The sequence below is a fragment of the Aplidium turbinatum genome, chromosome 8, assembly GCF_918807975.1.
Source record: "Aplidium turbinatum chromosome 8, kaAplTurb1.1, whole genome shotgun sequence".
Taxonomy (NCBI): domain Eukaryota; kingdom Metazoa; phylum Chordata; class Ascidiacea; order Aplousobranchia; family Polyclinidae; genus Aplidium; species Aplidium turbinatum.
Genome location: NC_137479.1, coordinates 25,700,827 through 25,725,794, shown reverse-complemented (window position 1 = coordinate 25,725,794; position 24,968 = coordinate 25,700,827). Strand labels below are relative to the sequence as shown.

The 24,968-nt window shown below is 37.2% G+C and overlaps 1 protein-coding gene across 1 annotated transcript; it reads right to left on the bottom strand.

Moving 5' to 3' along the window:
- Nucleotides 1-525: 525 nt before the first annotated feature.
- LOC145776356 (E3 ubiquitin-protein ligase NEDD4-like) lies at nucleotides 526-23,005 on the bottom strand. Its single transcript, XM_082587753.1, has 25 exons — nucleotides 22,878-23,005; nucleotides 21,960-22,039; nucleotides 19,285-19,369; nucleotides 18,819-18,857; nucleotides 18,678-18,731; nucleotides 15,391-15,447; nucleotides 12,759-12,814; nucleotides 12,190-12,283; nucleotides 11,432-11,592; nucleotides 10,972-11,182; nucleotides 10,395-10,509; nucleotides 9,709-9,851; nucleotides 8,729-8,811; nucleotides 8,093-8,204; nucleotides 7,613-7,667; nucleotides 7,395-7,453; nucleotides 6,936-7,007; nucleotides 5,888-6,117; nucleotides 5,412-5,533; nucleotides 4,935-5,005; nucleotides 4,379-4,548; nucleotides 4,028-4,088; nucleotides 3,760-3,927; nucleotides 3,438-3,607; nucleotides 526-3,026 (listed from the first exon to the last, which is right to left on the bottom strand). The coding sequence occupies exons 1-25, from the start codon at nucleotides 22,920-22,922 to the stop codon at nucleotides 2,924-2,926; spliced, it is 2,616 nt and encodes an 871-aa protein (XP_082443879.1). The 5' UTR covers nucleotides 22,923-23,005; the 3' UTR covers nucleotides 526-2,923.
- Nucleotides 23,006-24,968: the final 1,963 nt, after the last annotated feature.

The following is a 24,968-nucleotide window of genomic DNA, read 5'->3' as shown; positions in this document are numbered from 1 at the left end:
ATAACAACTCGATATCATAAAGTCAAAAGATTTATACAACTTTGAAATTGCTAAATTTATGTACCAGTTTAGTTTTAATTCATTACCCGGCACTTTCCAAAACTAGCAACATGAACTAGACAAATTTACCCAAATTTTCAACTAATTTAAAAGTTTGGGGGTGCGGTTGAACCCTGAACCCATGCCCCCTACGCCTATGATCGTAGTAATGTAATACTACGATCTAGTTACTGTAGGCTACTGTAAATCTAGATGAGATTTAATTCTGTAGCCTAATATGTTGACGTTGCAGCAAATTGCTTCCAAACATAAACATTAAACACTGTCAAACAAATTTCCAGTATGTTGTCCACAAACATCATAAAGTTCTTGGAATTGATTTATCGAAATAATTACGAAAGATCATTCCAAAATTTTTTCACTTGGCTACTCTTTTGCCAACGAATCTAAATCATTGGCACTGACTAAACCTTAATATGAATCAGAAATCGACCGAAACACTGCAAGAGAGGTTGCATAATTGAAACATTTGAATTTATTTAAACTCACCGTACATAAATCTGTCAGTCAACCAATTGCTCGCTTTTATATGGCACAAAAATCTAGACAATAGCAAACTGACATTTACAACTTTGTTGCTATAAGAACAGGATAGAGTACAAGAATTACACCAAAAAAGAAAATATAGAATAAAGATCAAAATATTCATAGAACAAATAGGATGATAAAATGCCGTCGGTGACGTAGATGCGAAAACATACAGAGACGAAGCGAAAGAGGCTAATCCATGAGGAAATGATTTGTATCAACTGAATGAAAACAATGCACTTTTACCGCGTGTTTCGTATATTAAAGGTCTTCTGATGATGAAATCTCCAAAATTCATCTCGGTTTATGGTCAACATGCTACACAGACCAAGTTAAAGTTGGAAACGCTTTGTAACTATGTTAAGCATTTTACTCAAATCGGGGGATGACCCAGTATAAGTAGCATGGGGGAGACTCCAATAAAACACAATAATGTGCAGATATTCACATATTCGTTGTCAATTTAGTGTGTAGATCAGTTATTTATTTCAATGTAGATGTAAAATCAGTTATTTTTTCGTTACTTGAAAAGGGCTAACATGTGTATGGCCGAAAACGTTCGTAGTTTATAGTTTATGTTCAGTTTAATATATTATGTTAAATGCCGTGTGGTTGCTTGGTTTCATCTGTTTATGGATTTTGTATTACTCCAACAACACAAATCAAAACACGTTTTACGTATTTATAAAGGGCATGGTGGGGAGACGAACTGGTGCTCCCATAATCACCAGTCCGACTCGATGCCACTTCGCCGCCAAATTACAAAAGCAAGCCTGGAGGTCCGAAAAGCACAAAACCAGCACCGGCTTGAAGGCGGCTGCTTAGCATTTGGCGCCATTTTCTTCCTTTTATCAATCCCTTAAACTTTACTTGGCCGCTTAGATGGCCAACAATTTGTTGCTAATCTACATCTAAGTTGACATGAGATGTTTAAACAAACGCTTGCTCAGAAGACATGGAAATACAGCGTAAAGTAAATGATACGAAAGAGGACGCTTATAGATCAGTAAATAATGATTATGATGTCACAGCAACTGCACACGTGACTTAGCAGTCAACAATGTAAACTGGACAAATTTTTTTTACATTGGTTTAAGGTCTGCAAACGTTAAATCAATGTAAATGTCTGGGGAAACAATTACAGGTTTTAGTAAAGTTTTCGTCAATGTGTCATCTCCAATTCTCCATGGTGTTTTAGTCATGGTTGAGCTGGGACTATGGATATTAGAACAGACACAGAGTTAGCATCCACTTAATATAAGGCGTTAATAATAAAATAAACATAATTTCAAGGTAGACTTGCATAAAATAAAACAAAATTAAGGTTTGTGATAATAAAACAAAGCTAACAACAGGCAACAGTTACAAACTGCTGTATTTCCTTTGCTCGCAATGCTCAAACTTGGATAGCAGAACGCAGCAATCTTAATTGATTTAACGTTACCAGACTCGCAATCGATGTAACAAGATAAATTAAATTTTTCAGGCTTAAATCATAAAGAATCGAACAATACTTCAAAAGGAAAAGAACAAATAGGAAACATGAAAAACAAGCAGCAACGTCAAAGAGTATGTGTCTGATAACGTAATAAAACTAGTCACTTTATCAAATAGCATAAAAGCTTCATCTTCTGGGATAAGAAAAGAATAAAGTTTTTATGGCGCCAGAAAAATGCTGTCATGGGCCAAGTCAGTAAATCTGCCATTTTTTACATTGTTCTGAATTGCAAAAATTAATGGATTTGCAAGCTGGAACACCTTATTCTATGAAATGGTTAAGTGTAATCATTCACGTCGAAAGTCGCAGGTCGGTCAGCAAAAAAAAGTGCTTTTTTACATTGATTCAGCGTCTGCAGACGTTGAATCAATGTAAAGAACATTTTTGTTGCTGACTGCGATGGTACAACACATAGATGAAAGTTAAAAAAACAACGAACATAAACCTGCAGCTAAGATACAAATAAGGTAAAAATGCTCGACGAATGCAAGATCCTGACGGTTGCGTCACCAACAACATCAGACGTTCAAATACAATACACAAGCGACAAACGCGCTCGTGTTAATGCCATAAAAAAAGTGGTCATTTTTACGTCGTTTAAAAATCATCAGACGTTGAACTTGAAGCGATGCAAAATACTATCTAGGTGACATTTCTGGTGACAAAGGGGAAACACCTATCACCTAGCAACAAATCAAACCGTCACTCCCCAAAAGATTCAACGTGGCTTCATGAGTTCAACCAATGTACATTCGTAAGTATTCATCCGACACGGAGAAAATCCCCGTCGCACAGACGTTGAATCAATGTAAAAATGACCGATTTGTTGTCTGGGAATCAATCTACTCCCTCAAAGCCCTGTGTGCTTTCAACGGCCAGGATGAGCTTGTGGCGCAGTTCCTCGAAGGTTCGGTACGGCGGAAGATCAAGTCGATTGAAGCTGTGAACATACAAGGAATAACAAAGTAGAAAAAGTGAATGGCTTTTTGGTAACGTTGAAGTATGATAGTAATTGACCAATTTGGCTATTCAGGGTTGCTAAACTTTGAACCAAATAAGAAGTGAAAATGTTGACTTCAAATACAATACATCCGTTTTCAGAAACAAATTTTGAAAAAATTTGAGAAAAATTTTGAAAAAATTTACGTGTAATTTTGAAAAAATTTGTTCAACCAAAATATATAACAATTCACGACACTATGTGCGAAGGGCATCAAACGTTTGTCACTTTTCAAAACGTTACAAAAACTAAAATCTCCACAACTAATGATAATTAACATATATTGTATATTACAATGTACACAACTATGTCGTGAAAAAGTTTAAAGTGCAAAGAAAATCTGCTACTCACCAAGTGTGGGCGCGGGGTAATTTGTCGGGAGTGCCCCACTTTTCAATGGTGAATAACTGGGGCCCATTGCTCCCCCACAGCTCTCCAAAACCATTCATTGGCACGCGAGAGGTGCCGGTGACAAACTGAAGAAAACGAATCCTGCTCTCTCGGTCCATCAGCAAGATTGTCTAAAAAGATGAAACGAGTTTCCTTTTAGACAGCAAATCATCCGTGTTTTATATTGATTCAACGTCTGCAGACGTCAAATCAATGTAAAAAACGGTTGATTTGCTGTCTGGGTATAAATGGCTTCGTCCTGGATATGAAAGTGCAATATTACCTTCCAAAACCACAGGATGACTTTATGGTTTGCTGAATATTCGCCCTTGTAGTTTGTATTTTTCCTCCAGTCCTTAACATCTACTGTGCCCAGGCCGCACATCAACAATTCCATTTCATTCTCGTCGAAGATTTTCAACAAACCGGTTGGAACCACATCGTTGAAGCCCTAAAAATAAAAACCTCTTTAATGTTCGCGTCAAACCAACAGCTGGCAACGACAGATTCACGTCCACACGAAGAAAATCTTAATTAAACCATCCTCTTACGTGTAGAAAGGCTTTCATTTGATTTTGGACTCTGGAGACAAACCGCCACTTTATCACGAGTCTGCAAAGAAATATAAATATACTTTATTGAGCATACTTGACACTTTTAAACAAACATTTGTCGACTGCATAACCGAGTGATGAGACCTTTGATAGGACGCTCAAATGGGCGCCGGTTCGACGCCGCTCAAAAGCATCCGCTTATGTCCTGAGCAATACACTTAAAGGCATGCTTAAAGGTGGACACGAAGAGGGGCTTCCTTGCTTCCTGTCCACTTCAACTAAAACTTCAACAACCTGACGCAAGCCTGAATGCGAGAAAAAAACAACAGAAATTTGACATTCTCTCACTGGATGTATTCTCGCTTGTTCTCATTGGTTACTTGGATGTTCGATCCTCCTTTTTTCAAGTCATTCATGATCATCTCTCCAAACAACTCTTCATCAACGGTGAAGTAAAGATCCAAATCAGTGGGATCATTCTCCAGGATCCACTTCAAGGAGTTGTAGTACTCGCTGTCCTAAGAGTGGAAGTAAAAGAAAAAAGTTGGTAAGATATTCCGGATTCGCACCGGCAGTTCACAAAGAATCTCTATTTCCATACAAATAGATATTAGATATTGCCTCAACGCCAAAAATGTTTATATAGTAAATGTACTACATTCGTCTTGGATTTAATTGATCATACATTTCTATGGATGCGAATTGCGAAGCTGGAAAAGCAACTTGTCATCTCTTAACCATCTGCAAAGCTGACTGGATCTGCATCAGCAGTCCAGGCATTTACAATAAATTAGGTTTCAGATTAAGCTTACGAAACGATTTCTTAGGTTCAGTAAATCAAATAATTAATTTCTCAATCACTATATCAAAGAAAATGATTTGTTTTCCCAAAAGCAATGCTTACCACAGACTCCATGTCACGCAGCGTTATAGGCTTGCCAAGTACCATCTTGTAAAAGGGGCGAATAAAAAATGCTGAAAATAAAGTTCCAGTTTTGAGATTATTGCGCAATCCGGAAGCATCCGTAAATTCTAGCAGACAATGAACTACTAACTAGATGAACCCAACCAGCCTTCAGATGTGGTCGGTTTTTACATTGTTGCAAAGACACAATACGTAAAAATGATGTAAACAACAACTGTGATTGAAGAGAACGTGATATATTTCTTTAATACATTTTGCGAATGTATTATCAGCGGAGCACTTGTAGAACAGACTTGTTGAAAAAGAACTCTTTTGATTTCGTGCGTTATCCCAGACAGCAAAATCCGTTATTTTTACATGGATTCAACGTCTGCGGACGTTGAATCCATGTAAAAATGACGGATTTGCTGTCTGGAACTGCACCAAACACTATTGCAAGTAAGCATTTGTAATTACCGTCAAGCAACTTCCCATGGAAGACCGCCATTCCTGCCACCCGACCGATGAACTTGAACCAATCCAAGTGGTTCTCGTTGCACACTCCTGAGTTAGGATTGATCTGCAGCGTGTAGTTGTCACTGGGAGTAAAAAATAGGAAGTTCACCAGCCACCGGAATAAATCCTTTTTGAAGCAAAATGAAAAGGTGTGTGTTTTTAGGGATTTTAGATCATAGGCATGCGAAACGACATCCGTTTTTGGCTTATCCGCAACACTAGAAGGGTTACGTTTATTTCTGATTTACAAAATATTGTATCTTTTATGGATTATATAAAATAGTGAAGTTGGTTTTTACGTAATTTAAGTTTTTTTGTTGAAAGTAAGTTTGTAGCAAGGCGTAAAAGAATTCTAAAGATGAGAATCGACCCTGTGTTGATGGAAAAGCGGAGCTTCGCATCCCGTAATGTAAAGTCCTTAGTTTTACAAAACTCACGCCGCTGAATATTCGAAAAGTCCATAGTAAGGATTGAACATTTCCTTGGACAAAACGTAAAACCACTCCCTCGCCACGCCCCCATAGTCAAGGCCCTTCTCTCGATCGAAATCGATCCACAATCTAGCCTTGAGCAAACTCAGCTTTCGAACTGTGCTAATTGCCGCGTACGAGTCATTGAGAACGTTCTTACGATCGATTTGCATTTCAAATTTGCTTGGAAGATCGCGCTGAAAGTAAAACATACAGTTTGAGATGTTACGTACACAAAATGTGAACCACACAAAAAACATTTCATCTTATCAGCAAAATATTTGTCACTATGGAACATGTGTACATTAAGAAAAGCGAACCTAAAAGTAAGACACGACTATGGCATCATTATATCCGTTAGCATCTTCATGTAGTTAATGACAGCGGGAACACAACTGTGAAACCACGACCACTTGTGTAATTATGCAGGCCATGCCAACGCGCAAGCTTTATATTTGACTGGAGCCCGATCTGTTACACTTGGTTGTCATTAAAATCGTCAATATAAGTTGATAGCTTCAGTAGTAACTAATAAATATAGTCTTTGTATATATTTTGGGCGATTTTAAGCTACTCTTGTGTTATTGGTACCATATAAAAAAAAGAACTAGATTTTGAAAGTTATGCCGAAAATCCGAAAAGCATTTAGTAACACTGACAATAGCGAAAGAGTTGTCGATTTTTTAAAGAGAAAGTAGAAGTTCTGCGGTGATTTGAGGTTTAGTGAACACACTTTGAAAATTTGGATTTTTAAAATTATCATTTTAAAAAGACCTTAAGTACATTTCGCCTAGAGTTTAAAATCGAAATTACATCGGGCTCCAGTCATTCTTGTAGCTTCGCAAGTTGGCAAGGCCTGTGTACTGTGTGTTGGATCGCTGTGAGTGAAAACAATCTTGAGACAAACTGAAAGAATTGAAAACATTCGCAGAAGAAAACCTCCGTGCTGAAATTAAGTTGAGTACATCTTGCACAATTCAGAACCGGTATGACTTTTTTTTTCAGCAGAACTCACTGGAGTTATTTCCCGTAGTTTGGTTTTGAAGAATTCATATTTCTGCTTGTAATCTCGGGAATACGGGACGGCCTGGAAAAGCAGAACTGTTGGTCAAATTTTCTTTCTTCTAGAGGGCTTTAAAAAAGTTAATGTAACTGCAGGGCTCCATGTTGCAACCACGTGGCATCAAAACACATATACTATCCAGAGGGTAGGATGATGCAAGAAAGAACACACACTGACACTATGTTTATTGGGAAGGTTGTGCAGGTGAAGCACGTGCTGTACCCTTTTGTATAGAGAGCACATTATATACACATCGTATCATGTTTGTTTTATGAGTTCATCTGCCTCCCATGCAAGCCTGAAAGATATGTGAAAAAGAACGCAATGTTTTTCAACTGAGCTTCTTTCAGTGATTAACAACATATATTAGCTACCAAATTTTTATTAAAAAAGGCAAAAATAGTCACTTACGGGTCCTGTTATTTCAGGACGCATCAGTCTTGGGTCATCCCAGCACGTCCTGTGGTTGACTGTGGAAGATATTGTTTGTATTTAAACACAAGAAAAACTATGCAGCAAAAAACTGCAAACAGGTCAATGGAATTGTAAAAATACCAAGAAAATGAACAAAAATTAAAGACGTAGAGTTTTTCGATCCAGGAAGCTCACACAATGCATCAAAAACTTACTGTGGTCAACAAAAAATGTTCTTCCATCAGTGTGGATCCTTTCCTCCCATCCACCCTGGAAAGAGAAACGGGAAAATTAGTCGCGCTTATGCAGAAGTGTAAAAAAAGTAATACGGAGAAAAACTTGCACAGCTCAACATATCAAAATACTGAATGCTCACACCTCGACACAAGAAATGATCATCATTCATTCATCATCAATCATCATCATTTTTTAGGTTACTACCCAACAAAATGAACTGCTCTATTTGAATAAGAACCTTCTAATGATTCCAATAAGGGTGAAATAACCTGTTAAGCTTTTAGTGATTAGTGAATGTATTTGATGTAAGTCGCTCTGCTTGGCTTTTTTGTTTGACATGGAACATTTTTGTGCTGTGTTAATAGTGATATCACTATTATTGTTCAACAATAATCATTGTTCAATGAACTGCTCATGTAGCCACTCTACGTTTAATCTGTACAAACTACAGTACTCACAGGAAGAGGGCCAAGAACATTGGGGTCGGAGGAAGTATCACCGCGGGGGTCGGTCCAAGTTGTTATCCTTCGAATGTGATCGATAAAGAACGGGCGTCCACTGGGGGCAATTCTAAGTTGAAAGCAACGCATGAGATCGCAGTGTTTCTACAATAGTTGGCAAATCCGTCCTTTTACGCGGATTCAAAGACTGCAGCCGTTGAATCGACGTTAAAAGAACGGATTTGGTGGCTAAATTGGTTCAATCATTGGAGAGCACCACTCTTCATAAATTTCTTAAACCATTAACATTAACACTTTACAGTGACATATCTTGCTTTTAATTCGAGAAAGTTATTCACCATCAAATACATTTTGACTAACTTTTTTTGTAGAAAAGGCGTAACAAGAATTTTATAAACAATTATACAACACAATAAAAGATGTCAAATAATCACAAGATTGTTCAAACAAATAAAATATGCAATATATTATCCCGTAACTAAAATCAGACTTGATTAACAAAAAAAGTTGCGCTCACAATACTCGCAATAAGCAAAAACATGGACACTTTTAACTATAGATGATAATACAATGATGGCTAGGTATTATTTCTCCCGGCATAAGATAAATAAACAAACAAATGAAGAAATTTACTTCATTTCCCATCCACGAGGGAGATGCTTGGATGATTTTGCTGGTGTCAAATCTGCAGCTCCCGATCTTGTGCTCTGAGTTCTCTATACAACAAACTTTAGTCATAAACAGCCCATTATTTACCAACACGTTTATGAGACACGTTGAGAGATGAGTGACCTGGTTAAAGTTAAAAGATTTCGTTATCCAGGAGACCCACTTTGTAGAAATGAAGGAACGGTACGTTGTGGAAAATTCAGCGCCATTGATAAGAATGCGGCGCTCGTGGAGGAAATTTGTGGCCTTTTGTCAAGAAATAAGGTGCCATGGTAGATGAAAGGAAGTGCATGTTGCATGTATAGAAAGTATCATGCTTCAAGGCAGCACGACATGGGTGACCACAAAATAAGAGAGAACAGAAAGGGTAATACCAAAGTGAGTGCGGTATCGTAAGGGGGGAAATGCCAACTGCGAAACCAAAGGAGTTAATGTTGGACTCATATTGGATGTTTGAACGAGAACGGTCGAGGCATTTTCGGAGAAAGAGTAAAAACTGGATCAGAAAGTGGTGCTTTTCGAAGAGAATAGCTACAGAAGACATCCTGTGGAAGAGGACACGTCCAACATTGGGTTGGAGAGACAAGATGAAGACCTTGATCGAGAACAAGAACTGATTTCGAGAAAGCAAAGAAACCCTCGTCTCAGCGGGGGTAACCGTGGTGAAACGAGAAGTTGGTATGATGTTGAACATAAGAATTGCCTCTGTGGAACTACTTTAATGAAACTGTACTGACGTCAGAGATAACCATATATGGAAAGCAGAGACTGAAAATGTTTCAATCATGGTGAATTCATTGATTAAATATTAAAAACCTGTTTCATCAAAAAACCAACAATATAAAATTATAAACATTAACAATATTACCAAAAATAAAATAAACAACAAAAACTATTGCATCATCTTTACAGTTGTGACTAAATTGTAGCGGTTTTGATCTCACCTTAGAACCGCGAGGGCTAACCCAAGACGTTTTGTGGTTGATATGATCGACATAATACTTCCTACCGGTGCCTTTCTGATACCGGGCCTCCCACCCATTAGGAAGCGATTCCTCCTCGTCACCAACAACCGGTAGAGAAGCGGCTATATAACAAGCAACACTTGTTAATTTTCGCATGTAAATTTATTTTTAGGTAAGCACAGTAATACATCACGTGTACTGGAATGACAAACGAATTTATCCTCACACGAAGATATTTATCAGAAGTCAGAAGATATTTTTCAAAAGATGTTTCATTGTCTTGATCACGTGTAGTAGATAGAAATATTGCACTTCCTTGAGATAGAAGTGTATTCCAAAAGCAGCAAATAAGCAACGGCACCGTACTTACAAAAAAATTGCTGCCATGACATTACGCTTTATCACACTTGCCTCATGTCATACTTCAAATAAGTTCACAATATGAAATTTCTGTGCACATTAAATCTACACTGCCATTGCTTTCATCATGCATTTTCGGGTTATTCAAAGTTTTCAAAAAATTATTTGCTGCATTGGCTCATTCTCTTCTTCTACTGGGATCTTGGCTTGTTTTTATATTTTAGACCATTAAAAAAAAACTTGTGATAATCGTTTGCTGGTGATCATTGAGCTTGTGTGAGAAATACACAGACAATAAAACTTACACGTGGGAAGACTGGGCGAGCGGTTGAGGTTTAAGTGACCAGAGGTTGACGGCTGAAAAGTAATTTCGTCTAGGGATGAAGTCAAGTCGTTGAGCCTGTCCTCCAACACTTCCCACTAAACATATAACAACCAGTCTCATCATTTGCTGTCATTGTGATGTCATTGTTGGCGTGAAATTACGTAACTTCACGATTAAATGAAGTTGTGCATGGCTTGAGCCAAAAAAGTAAATTTGCAAAATAAAACAATGCTGACAATCCGTACAGTTGCATGGATGATGAACAATACAGGAGCTTATTTGATGAGTAACATTTGATGAAGAGATTTATGAAGCATTTCAATTATCAATTGCATATTATCATCGTCGTCGTATGGGCTTCTGGGGTAAAGGGTCTATCCTTTCACAACAACAGATTTATGATGTTCTCAGACTACACTGGAAGGCTACTAGAGAGCAGCTAGTCTTTCGTGCAATTGCTCACAACCCTTATGCATTGAAAACTGCGTTGTGTTTCGCCGATGAACCTATGTTTCATTGCAAATGTATTCTACAAATGTTTCAAATTAAATTTGAACCTCTCTGTCGTTATATTGTTCTGTCGATGACGTAGTTGGCTCAGATACATCCTCGCTGATGTGCCTGCGTTGTTGGAACAGCTCAGCTGCAGCGGCAGTTGAAAGTGGCGAATCATTATCCTCTGCTGGAGGTTGAGCTGTGCTCCGGGTATCATGATCGGTTGTGGAGGAATTTGCATCAGGCGACGATTGAGAAGTGGACGCGGGAACACTGATGAAGAAGCGCAGAATGAGGTAAAGAAGCATAAAGATCGTTTCACGTCCACAAAAAAATGAAGAATTGCAATTTTCAGGAAGCTGAATGAAGCAATGAGAGAAAAAACAATAAACCGGGACACAGGCAATTCTTAACAAACCAAACAGGAAAAAAACGCACGCTTTAGCACAAGTATACATCAATTGAACTATCAAATTCACGGTGTCGGAAACAGGATGAGCTACAAAATGCAACGAGACCCACTTTGAAGGTCTTGACCAACGGGTTGTGTGGGTGGCGTGGTTGGCGAAGAATGTTCTTCCCAAATTATCCTGTCTCTCTTCCCATCCCTCCGGAAGAGCCAAGTTGGCTGTCATGGCATCATTCGCCTCTGTCGTGGCATCATCCACCATGTCCCAGTCAGCCTTGAAGAACAATACGTGTTCAATAAATGTCTGATTTAATGTCTACAGCTACACTTATAGCACTGCAGATGAAGACAGTTTAGTTTTCAAAATGTTTGCTGAACATAAATTTAGCATCTACGTTTAGGGCTCTTCATTTTTTAAAACTCATAGATCAATTATGCTAGAGATGCGGAAAAATAGATTTTTTACCTAGTGAAGGAAGTGATAGCAACCCGCCTTTGGAGGTGTGTGTACAAGTCGAAATTTATCCGGCTTGCTTTAAAATAAAAGTATTTGAAAGGTTTTGATGTATGTATGTAAAGAGGTTATTTTCTCTTCTATGTTCAATACGTTTATTGAGTTCCCTTAGAAATAGGGGATCTCCTGACTACGAAGCAGCAGGCCAGTGATTCTCCATCAAGCATCAATTCGGTATTTTTTTTATTAAAAGTGCATGGAAAATCAGCAGAACCCTATTTATGGCATATGCATTTCGCTCTACTGCTGTAAAGCATCATTAGTGCCTTTAAAAGAATAGAGGATTCTATTCTTTCAAAGGGAGATAAAAGAGGATATGTTCAATACGAGAGATAGAAGAGGATTGTGGATACGTACGTCGTTTGGAGAATCATCTTGATTTTCCACCGGACTTCGATCATCCAAGAAAGACAGCTTCAATCTCAAGTGTCCCTTCACTCTCGATTTTGAACTAAAAATATTTGAACATATTTATACCAGGTTGTAATCAGTGTCCATTTCAATTCGTATGTGGTGGGATTTTGGCGGAATTCTCATTCGCCAGTCGCCAAACCAGTCCTATATACATACATTCTAAGTCTATAAATGTCGAATCAATGTAAAAAAGGACTGATCTATTGACCAAGACAAATGTGCTAAGTGGATAAATAGTGAGAGTGTATGAACCGAAACTGAAAAGGACGTTGGTTCGAAACCCACTGAAAGCACTTCACTTAGCCCTGCAACACTTGCTGCCATGCTCGAAGGTGGAAAAAAGACTGGCTGTTTTTTGTCAAGTTAGTTAAAATCTTAAATTACCAGAAGGCAACCAGACAGATTAAACGAGAAAGAGAGCAATTTCCAAAACTAAAATGCTAGACAAGTCTTCATGATACCGTTTTAAAAGTTCAAAGAAAATGTCACAACATTGCATACAAGCCTCGCACCTTCTTGGTCTCAGTGGGAAATCTCTGTGAGGAATCGTTCCGTTTGTAGCTTCGTTCTGCAAATATATGAAATGAATGTGTCTCTAGACCAGTGCTCCGCAACCTTTATTTACTCACGGCACACTTAAAAACTCTTTAAAATTCTGCGGCACAATTCGGCCGACACATTTTCAAAATGTAAAAAAAAACTATAATTTATTTTAATGAGATATTTGCGCTTGTTTCAATGAGCACATTAACTGTATAGTTGGCTCAATATTTGAAAGAACAACTCGAAGTTCACCATCAATTTCTTGCAGGATCTTTTTATATTTTTGATCAATACCAAAGTAGAAAAACTTTGTTCACACAAATAAGTGGTGCAAAACTGGAGCAGAATTTTAAAAGCAGCTTGCGAAATTTGCTTATATTCTTCTTCAATAGAAATCCAAAACTCATCAAGTGGAACATCGCTGAATTTTAATCTCGAAGTTCTGTCATTTCGTAGTTCAAGAAAGTTTTCTCAGGCAAAGTCAAGTTTTGCGTTGATATTTCAGCATTAGCCGCAAAAGGATTTCGGATCCAATCGCATTGTTCCGTGATAATTGTGAAAAGTAATAGTCATATTTCTCATGTAACAAAGTAGGTTCTCTTTGGCCAAATCAAACACCAATTCTTTATCAATACTATTTAGGTTGCTTCTGGGAAACATTTTCAGTGATCCCCTTCATAACTCGTTTCTCCAGAGTACTATTTTCTCTTTAAATCCTCTTATCTTGTCAGAACATGTCAGTATGTTTTCACCTTTGCCTTGCATTTTGATATTGAGTTCATTCAAGTGCTCAAATATGTCGGCCATGCATGCAAGTTTGGCAATTCAATGATTACACTGGTCTACACAAAATTTCAGGTTTGGGTATTGACAACTCATTTTAGCTAATTTTGGGGCACTGAATCCGAAAATGAACTCAGATTTTCTCTATCACATCACGTTTTTGAGATATGAAATATCCCTAATTTAAAAAAAAAAATCAATTTTTGCCCCCCTCTGTTGTCAAAACAAGGAATTCTGATGCAAAAAACACTGTTTTACCTGCAATACTCTAGCTTTAATTAGCAAACAAGCATTCTATATTATATTCACACAAATTTGCGTTGTCTTTATTAAAATTTCATGCCTTGGAATAAAAAATAGGCATGCAAAAGAGCAACTATAATAACATCAAACGCTACATTATGCTGACGAACATGTCGATAGGACAGTGACAAGGTATTATCTGAATTATGGCCTACAGTTCACACAATATGCACATAGACATTCCAATGGAGTGCAGAAATTCTGAAGACACACACAGAAATAGCAAAGTGCCAAAATAAAGATTGACTCAAAGGGACTTGGGCAGGGCGAGTTCAGAAACAGTCAAAAAAAGAGCTTGTATCATAAAATATGAACTCTTCACTTATAAGCTTAAAAATGCTCTTTTGAGGGACTTTCTTTCATGAGCAGCATCTGGAATTTCTCTTTTAAAACTCCAGCAATAGTCAGCCATCATATGACAATCCCACCGACCTTGATAACGTTCCTCCATAATTTAATATCCTGTTCTTCACTAACTTTCCCAAGGTTTTCTGGAAACTCATGCGCATGGCTCTTCAAATAGTGAACTTTGATGCTTGCATTTTTATTAAATTGATAAAGACAGTATTTTCTTATCGACAAATCCAGGCGAGAAAAGTTAAAATAATTGTTGGGTCAGAATCGCAAATCAACTATTATTGCTAGAGAATGTTGTAATGAGTAATACAGTCGAGCAATGCTTCATTTTCATTATTCCCATCTTCGGGATATTTCACGCTTGTCTACCAGTAACCTCGAAACAGACTTGACCTAGGTATAGAATTTAAATAGAAATCAAGACGTCAGTTTCATCCTTGACATATAGCTGTGTTTTACAACGTTTTTGGATGTGTTAATTTCTGATAGAAAAGCGGGCAACATATACACTACAGCCTAACTTAAATGATACCCAATGATATGCATACAGTACAATAAAATGCTTAAATCTGCATATTGCTTTGTTATAATGTATGAAAATGACATTAAATAATACAATATTGCTTTATATGCATCTTTCTTAAAGCAATAACAAGATTGTCGGAGGCTGTTGGCCCGCGGGCACTTCCGCATTATCAAATTTGGCCCGCCTGGGAAAACGTTTGGACACCCCTGTTCTAAACGATGCAACCTACGGTATTCTTTTTTAACGTACCTATAGTAATTAGACCAGGTAGAAAGTCCTAAGTTTTGTCTGGAAACTGAGAGATGCAGAACAGGGATCGTGTGAACGAAACGTTCCCTCGTTTTCATTGCAAACATTCATAACTTTGCTTTATGTTTGTAAACGAAATGCACGTGACCAGCGAAGTACGAAGCCAGTGAAATTTATTCTTTTAAAGTAAACTCAACGTTTACAGACGTTGAGTCAATGTGAGAAAGATTTCGCTGGATAGAAACAATATGCAAAATAGCTTAAAATTGCATAATTTGAAGTCATTTTGTGAAGGGTCACATGTTGCACCATTTGATTTAACGATATTGGTTATTTATATTTACTTGCAATATTATCGCGCACGTTCACACATAGTTACTTACCGTGACGTAAGAACTGTTAATGGGCATATCAACTTGTCCCAAGAAGTCGTCGCGTGTCTAGAAAGCAATATATTTCGAAATTAAAAGCTGTGTGTTGTGATGATGATCAAATCTAGCAATGGTAGAAAGTTCTATGAAATTAACATAAGTCTAGAAAGGAGTAAAAAGAAATGGATTTTAGCTGTACTTCCAGACAGCAAAATTCGTCATTTTTACATTGATTCAACATCTGCAGACATTTAAACGTTGAATCAATGTAAAACTGACGGATTTTGCTGTCTGGGGACCCGACTGGATGCCATCATCTGGTGTTCGCGGTTAGAAATACGCCGATTAATCTTTTTTTATCTTTTATATAGTTAATATCGGGCAAGACTGATGATGAATGATAAATACATTTTATTGGACTTCATAGAAACTCGGATCTTCGAGGGCATTGGAATCTACTACAAGTTATGAGGCAAACTTGCATAAATTGTTTACAAAAATAATTAAAATTTCTTCTCAAGAAAAAATAGAGCAGTTGCGCAGTCAGCAGTAGCAACAACAATTTTCACAAATTGAAATATTGATTTTCCAAGGCAACGCATGGGCAGTGGATACAGCAAGAGTAAACAAGAGCAAGAGTGAACAGAAATTACAGTAATCGATGAGGAAGGTTGAAATCTTTTTATGTCATTTAAAACTTCTTCTTCACTAAATCGGTGTTATTGATGTTGATTGAACGTGAGAAAACGTTAAATCAAGAACAAATTTGTTGGCAAGGGAGACAGAAGACATCACAATTCAACTCACAGGAACAAATTGTCAAATTATTACTTTTTGTTAGGCAAAAAAAAAAGTTCAGACCAAAGTATACATACCGTTGTAATAATTAGCATTCCAAGCAATCAATAGCAGATGGCCCAATACCAACGTCACAAAACGTTGACAAGTTTTAGTGATTTCGAAACTAACTTTCAACGCAAACCACTCAAGAAGCCATAAACAGCTCGTTACAAAAAGGAAAAGATTTGTCAACAAGGCCATGGTTCAATTTCTGAGTTTGGCAACTGACAGCAGTTGTTAAAATCGATAGGTATGGAATAGTTTAGGCTTACTTACGCCTACTTCACTTGGCGACCGATGTGTTCAAGCTGGCAAAGTTCTCATCGTCTTAACGTTGTCAGACGTTAAAACGACATTTAAAGAGCAAATATTTCCAGCTAGCAGTCACATATCGTATGAGGAACCGGATTAATGAGAGAACACAAGCAGAACTCCAAGTCGAGGTCACGTGATGGAGTACGCTCGATTGTTTCGCGCGCGTGAAGCGCGACAAAACTGCATGACGTCACTTAAGCAACAACACTCACGTGATTAAAAATCAGTTATCTAAAATCATGTGGTGGAAATTTTTAAAAGGTGACCCGAAAGCAAGGTAACTTTGTTAAAATTTTCCACAGATTAAGAGATTTGCTTTGGATAGTTGGATACCCAAAAAATAAAAATGCACTGTGGTCACATTCGCCTAGTGCTATTTTGTGTCGTTATGCTGTCAATCAACGGAACATGGGTACATCAATCAGTTCAGTTTGTTTTTATTTCTGACCATCACAACGAAAAAACATTATATGACAAACATAGCAGAGGTCTCGAAAAGGTAAAAGCGACAAAACACGGACGTTATAACGTGCATGATACCAAAGCAGGACAATCAGTTTAAAATATGGCACGGTAGCAACACCTCAAATCAACCAAACATATTGCTCACTCTCAGATCTAAAATTTGCATAGTTTCTATTTGTAAAAAAATTGCAGACAAAAAGGGAAGAAAACTCATCGCAATAATGCTAAACTATCACAAACGAAACATTTGCAAAAAGTCGTGAGATTGCTCACAACAGAAGAGCTATCCCAGAGTGGGCAACAACCAAACCGAGTTTGCGGTCAACGTTTAGCAACGTTGAAACGATGTGATAAAGGCAACTTGTAAAGGAAGGATCATGGACAAGAGTTTCCAGAAAAGGCATTAAACCAACCGCAAGCACAAAGATTGGTGTTGGTTCAATACTCAATCGCCATGCTCGACAAACCATCGAGAGATAGTCCTGGAATTTTTGTGCATAAAACTGAAAAACTTTCTCAAAACAGAGATTCAATCCAAAGAATACAAAACCCAAGGTTCCAAACAAACAACCAAACAACTTAGCCGTCAGCATCAAACAACTAACAACGCTAATCAAACGGCACAGCTGTTTACATGAATCTAATCTATCGTAGAGCAAAGGTAAGCTTCACACAACGCCTCGTCATCAGAATGGTATTCTTAAATAAACTAAAAATGTTTTTAATAGCGTAGGAATGGCTAGGCGAGACCATGATTCCATGAACTTAGCGGTTTATTACCATTGACAGCAAACAAAAGTCATCACTTACATCGCTTCAATGCCAGACGAGATAAGCAGTTTTTGATGGTTGTGTAACGATCCAAATTAGTTTGGTTTTACGTTATGCAAACATTGCATGAAAATCACATGCCACAACAATTTTAACTTTCTACTCGTACGAGTGACAACTATCAACATCATAGAAATCGTTCAGACGCCGGATCCTGGCAAGCATAAACCGCGCGTTTTTAGACGGATTTTTCTTGCGATTTCAATCAATGTGGCTCAAAAATAGATAGTTTTCAATTATCATCTTCACCCACGCAACGCAACATCTTTAAAGTTTTGAAAAATAAATCTTAAACTATCATTATTTTCACGGCTAAGAATCTATATCATGAAAACAAAACAAATGGAAATAGAGCATCGTATTGAAAGGGGCTTTTAGACGTGTTAGCAAAATTTAAAAAAGTTTAACTCGATAGACTGTGATTGTAAAATTCAAATTAACCGATGTAGAAGGGACCTTGGAAGTACAGCATTTCTAGAACAAAATTTTGAAAAATCTGAAAGTTAATTTTAAAGCGTTTGTTCTTATTGGGACAAACTACGTCCTGATGATTAAAGATACTTTTAGTTTTCATATTAAGATGTACGAATTGGTAATCCACTAAATTGTGAAGACACCTAACCTCATGCTTCCGGCCAATATGAAGCTACAAATTTATGGCAAACGTTCACCCTGCAACACTCCTATTTTCATATTATCTTTAAAACCGAGCTTCACCAACTCAAATAGGTTAAAGAGGAGCAAACACAAAGTTAGGTTAGTTTGATAAACTTTTGTAGTATAGCAGTTCAAAAGGAACATGATTAATATTATGATGCTTTAAATATAAATTTTGTTTAACAACTTACCAGCCTGTTTTCATCAAATACTTCAAAAAGGAGTCTGTTTTCTCTGGGGGCGACCTATGTAATACACAAGCATTGTTCAACAAGTATCTTAGGAAAAGTATCAAAATCACTATAAAACCAGTCATGCCAAACTACACTCACTCTGAAGTGAAATTCTTCATCCCAAACAGGATTAAGCGTCTGTAAGAAAAAACAGCTAATAAGCATGTGATGATGTGAATTACACACAATATGCTTGACTCACTTCTACCAAGCACATGCAATTCAATGTTTACTTTGAAAATAAATGGGTACCGGTACACAAAATATGCATGGTTTAATGAGCTTTTGTTATTAAGGTACCATATATCTAACCACAAAATATATCAATCTAAAAATCAATTAAATTAGAGTAAATAGCTGGCAAACCATCGTCAAGCTTTGTTAATTTTCGACAACTTAACTTGACAAAAAAATCAGAAATGAGACAAGAGCAAGTACTTCCATGGATCATAGTCGTTCCCGCAACTACAGTGGGAAACTAAACTTGAGCAACAACTGTCACTGCAATATCAAAGAAAATTTTATTGGGATTTTGTTTCAATATAAGTTAATTAAACGCCTTTACCTTTTTCTTTGTCGTCGTGTCTATGGCATCAAATGTTTTCTTGGATCGTTTCATTTCATACAGTGACACTGTCACATAGGGATCACTGAGCACAAAAACATAAAATTTAAAAGACGGATTGTAATGCTTCCACTGCCAGTTCTAAAGATACAGTCTGACTTGGCCACATTTTGTGGACTAGGCCTACTGCTTATAGTTTTACTGAAAATTACTAAACTCCACATTTAAAACAATGAAAACTATTAATACTACAAAAAGTGCTCAATGCCAAGCAAAAACAGGCCAAGATTCTATTTGAATAAGGTCCTTCTTCATAGGCGCCGGGTTTTGAAAATTGCCGGGAAGGCAAACTATTTAGCCGACCGATTGCTTACATTCAAAATGCTGATGTTTGTCAGCATTGATGTTTGTTTGCGTCTATCTGCCATTGTATATCGCAAAGCTTTATAATGTAGGCTCACGCCTCGAAATTCACGGCGGACATGTCCGCCGTCACAGCATGTGATGTCCGCGGGAAGTACCATCTAGATCGGTCATATTTGTCCGCCGAGAAATAACACAGGAACTAGCGATACAAATCGTCATTGCATAGCACGAACAATTGTTGCGATAATATATTTTCCAGCGCATTCTAGCGCGCATCTACAAAATGTGAATACTGTATCCCTTAGCTTCCATTCAAGGAGGAAAACTTTCGATTTTTACGTTGCTTCAACGATTGATGACATTGAATCAGCGTAACAAAGGTGAATTCTTCGCTAAGAATCGATAGGAGTACAGGTACTTCTACACTAATCACGCGCAATTTAGTTCAAGTTTTACCTCACAATGTCTGGCTTTGATCTCCGAGTAATACTGATACGGCAAGGTTGGTTACTAAATTAGATTATACGAGTAGGGTATTACAGCAAGATGCAACAAAATTCGTTAAGTTTTGGTATTAAAGTAAGAAAGAAAAGACCCAAGGAAAATCCACTGTCGCTCACATGACACGCAAAAATAAACCTAAAGAAAAAAACCTGTGAAAGTTTGCACAGCAGAAAATAGTACCATTGGTGTAGAAATTTTCCGACTCCTGCCCAGAGCATTGTGACGCAAGAAGCGACACGAGCTCGTTCGGTGGAAGTTAATCAGTTATGTGACGTATTGACCAGCTACACGGCGCTTTGACTCTTCAAGCGCAAGTCGTTGGTCTGATGAAAGCCTTTCGGAGTGACTTTACTGATTTTTTAAAAAGCCTTCTAAAACCGCAGTTATAGTTCTGAAATGGAGAAGAATTATTATCAAGATAAAGTGATTAAGCATGACGATCCACGGCTAAAACTGGTGTGTCCGCCGAGATAGCTGCTCAGACCGGACACGTTTGTCCGCCGTCAACAAAAACGAATTTCGAGGCCTGTAGGCTACTTCGAATTATATGCTGGTCACTTTGAACTTTAGCTCTTAATACGCGTAGATACTAAACTGAGCAAACAACACCTTGTTATTGACACTCTCAAGAAAAAACAAAGCGAAGGAAATCAAAAAAAAAAACGTTTTTCAATCATTGTCACTATGCTTCAACGCGGAATGGCCCGTTTCGGTGAGTCCGATTCGGTGAGTTCCCTATTCGGGGAGAGCCTTTTTCGATGAGAACCCTATTTGCTGATTTTTTTTTTAAATTATCAGGTAAGCTACCGTAGCCTAATTATCATTGCTGTTTTAGGGTTAGGGTCTTATTTCAACGTTTAGCTACGTTAAAACGATGTAAAAGCGGCAATCATAATTAGGCCACGGTACCCGATAATTTTCAAAAAAAAAAATTCAAAAAATCACCGAATAGCAAACTCTCCGAAAAAAGCTCTCACCGAAAAGGCTCTCACCGAATCGGACTCACCGAATAGCAGCAGACCCGCTTCAACGGCACCATGCTGGCGTTTATCAGCTACCGTACTTCTGTTTCTTTTGTTATCTTAGGAGCAGCGCTCTTGTTGCAACAAGTAGATCTTTTAATTGAGATCGATCCGTAATGAAGGTCAAACTAACGCAAATCTGAACTTAGAAACATTTGATTTAGGATTTTTTTTAAATAATTTGCGGGGGGGGCGCCGCCCCTCCGCCCCCCCGGAGTCGGCGCCTATGCTTCTGATGATCCTTATTTAGGTGAAACAGGCTGTTAAGGTTTCAGATATTAATAACTATATTTGATTAAACTCCACATTTATAATACCATTTATGCCAAGTGCTAACATTATAATCTATGACCTCAAGAAGTTTCTATTTCGTTTTAAAAAGGGAGTAAAAAAAATGTGATTTTTCATCTGCTTTATTTTCAGTATGTTGCTAACTGTCAGAGTGACAGAAAGTTACACAATTCTAGCTATCACTGCCATGATGATACAATGATCGTCAGCAGCCAACAGAAAAGTCTGACACAGGCTAAATCTTTACGCATAGATGTAGCAAAGTGTTTAGTTCGCTGTGTCATAATTTATGAAAAAAATACGACACTGGAGAATTGGATAGATGCAACAGTTATATAATAGCTTTACTGACAAAGACTACTGCAGTTGAATTAAATAATTTTGTTAATGAAGTGCTTAACAAAGTAATACCATAGGTTTAGAAAACAAGCATGTTAAATTTTGTGGTTAACGACTCTGGTCTGGTTTTAAGAATGTAAAATGGATACACACCTAGCACCAAAGATATCTTTCTTAGCTAAGCGATGTCCGGACAAAACTTGCACTCTCATTACCCGATAGTTAACTCCAGCCTGAAAAAGGGAAATATTTAAAATGTCTGTTAACAAATCATTAAGCGTCATTTTTCCAAACGACAACGATTATTTTAAGAAAATGATGCAACAGAAAACCTTTTGGACAAGTAGTCACTGGCAACCTTTGCTAAAATCATTCACTGAGAACAAAGTAACCAAGCAGATAACTGGCAGAATTTCCATAATTTACCAAGACATGAGGTAAGTAGGAATATAAGGTACACACAAAAGAATGCAGTAAAGTATCCTTCATAAATGTTCCACTGAGAATAAATCCTTAGAACTGATAACATTCAGCTTAATAAATACTGTCTCAGATAAAATCTCCCCAGTCATATTTTCCTAAATAAAAACCCAAACTATTTACAGGGGTAATTTTCTGGGTAGATGTACCTCTTAATTATCATACAATGGTAGCAATTATTATCATACTTGTAGTGTGAGGTAAAGCAATCAAAAACATTCGGAAAATAAATAGATGTTAAACTTATGATGATGATGAGCACATCAAGAAATGACTATGGGCACCTATATTGGTTTGATTTGGAAAAAGTTGAATAGGCCTATTCATTTTGCTACAGTTGTACCAAAAGCAAAGTATCTCTAAAGTCTAAAGAGTAAAACCTCCACGATAGACACAAATCTTGGGTCACTCAAGTAGAAGCCATTAAACAAATGAAAATTCGATAAAGAAGTAATTGAGGCCTTGCAGCATTCCAGGTATGGTGGCATACGAATCACATCATTCAAGATGAAGTAATTCAGTCAGTCTCCACCATAAATGGCCCACTTTCTCCGATTGAACTTTATCAACATTGATGTAATAAACACTTACTTCCTGCAGGTGGTTTCCATAAATAACTTCATCAGAAGGCGCCATATTAACAAAAAGATATGTATTGAGTTACAATAATAAAATTAACAACAGTAGGCTATGAGTAACACAATTAAATATTTTTTTAAGAACTGTCAAAATATTAAAAATACAATGCATAAATTGCATATTAGTAAGTGAGATCTTCCATAATTTAATGAAACATATTTTTAAAAATTTATTCTCAATTTCTACAAGATTATTTTTTTAGCCTCAAAGAACCTTAACGACCTTTTAATGATCTTTTTGACTATAGAAAACAGACAGAAAAATTTTGCACAGCTATATATTCAAAAAAAAAATATATGATATATATATATATATAACAATTGTTTGTACAAACAGTATATATTTATTGGAGTGTAAGATAAAGTCTTTCACGTGTTAAGTCACAAAGTCGAGATGCAACTCAACATACCGTACATTAATAATTTCAAAGTGGGACTTAGAAATTTGGTATCATTTTGCCAGGCATAAGTTAGGGGTGTGACTTGTCTTATACACAAATAAATATGGTATTATTTAGTCTGAATATTGCTAAGCTAGTGAATGAACTGACATGTTTGCAAACATCTTTAAATTTAGACAAAGCTATAACAAAATGTGTTTGGTTTCAAACTTTAATGTTTTTAAAGTTCCTATTTATGACCTTTTGTTTTTACCAACCATAAGGTAGTTGATTTGTAATTCTGATTGTTATTTGCTAACTTTTAAAACACAGTTAAGCCAAAAAATATATGAGGAACCATCCTGATATTAAGAAAGATGATGATTTCATGTCCACACAAAATGCATTTATACTTTTACATAACAATTTTGTTCTCATATTTAATAACTTATCACCATAACATCATGCAGTTAACATGAAAAGCATAAATACCTACCTATTACAATCATAATATTTTTATAGCCTAAGCTTTTTTCAAACTTAGATAGGGCCTAATAAATTAGTGCTACATAGATAATAAATAGTGCAAAAATGATAATCCTGTAACTAAAAAATATATAAGCTAGGTACCAGAGGTGGGCAGTAGCGCGCTACTTTTGTAGCGGCTCTACTGGGCGACGCTACTTTTTTGGTAAAAGTAGCGGCGCTACTTTTTAGTTGGAGTAGCGGCTGCAGTAGAGGCGTTATTTTTATTCCAAAGTAGCGGTAGCGGGAGAGGCGCTACCTTTTTTTCAGTCGCACTCCCGCTACTTTTTAATTTAAATTGAAAAAAATGCTTGTTTTTTTGCAATACTGGCATGGTCAAGCAGCTATATAATCGGCTTGGTTGCAAAGTTTCGGTCTTTTCTAGCTGACGTCAACTTCTTCGGCGAGTATCTTCGTGTGATGAAACCTATCTGCCAGGCTTTAGACATTCTCCAGGGCGAGTCCAAGGCATATTAATGAGTCTTGTTTCCAACCATCACAATTTGCGAGAAGAAGTTGACCGAGATCAGTGATCTTGTGACCTGTGAGGAGTTGAAAGTGAAAGTCCTTGAGGGGTGAAGAAACGATTCAACAAGTGCTTCAACAACATGAAATGCGTTATAGCATCATGTCTTCATCCCTCCTTCAAGACATCGTGGCTACAACTTCTGCACTACGTTTCCACAGATGATGCTGACGCACTGCGAGAAAAAGTCAAGACAGATGTAATTCGACTGTTGTGGGAGACATCAAGCCAGGTTGATACCGAGAAGAGTGACACCAACACCAGTCATGACTCCGAGAATGTATTTTTTGGAGTGTTTGCGCCATCCCGTGAAACGTCAGTGCAGAAGGAAGCAACAATTGTGGACGCCTTTTTTTCGGACAAGAGCAAGTCCTTGAGCTTTTCGAATACCGAGTTAAAACATCTGTTCATTAAATACAACACCCCCATTCCTTCCAGTGCTGCGGTGGAGAGACTTTTCTTTGTTGAAAAAGATGTGCTTAAGCAAAAGCGGGCAGGACTTATAGTGACTCTCATTTTGAAATGCTCGTGTTTTTGAAAGATGCGTAACAATAAATTTCCCTTAGAATGTGTTTTGTATAACGACGTCAAAATGACAGCGTAAACAAATGAT

Bases quoted from the DNA above. Each gene is read 5' to 3' on its own strand.
- LOC145776356 (XM_082587753.1), bottom strand. From the start codon at position 22,922: ATGGCGCCTTCTGATGAAGTTATTTATGGAAACCACCTGCAGGAA. The intron at 15,448-18,677 runs GTAAGTTGTTAA...ATTGCTTTCTAG, and splicing joins TATTTGATGAAAACAGGCTG to ACACGCGACGACTTCTTGGG. The intron at 6,118-6,935 runs GTGAGTTCTGCT...TTTTACTTTCAG, and splicing joins AACTACGGGAAATAACTCCA to CGCGATCTTCCAAGCAAATT.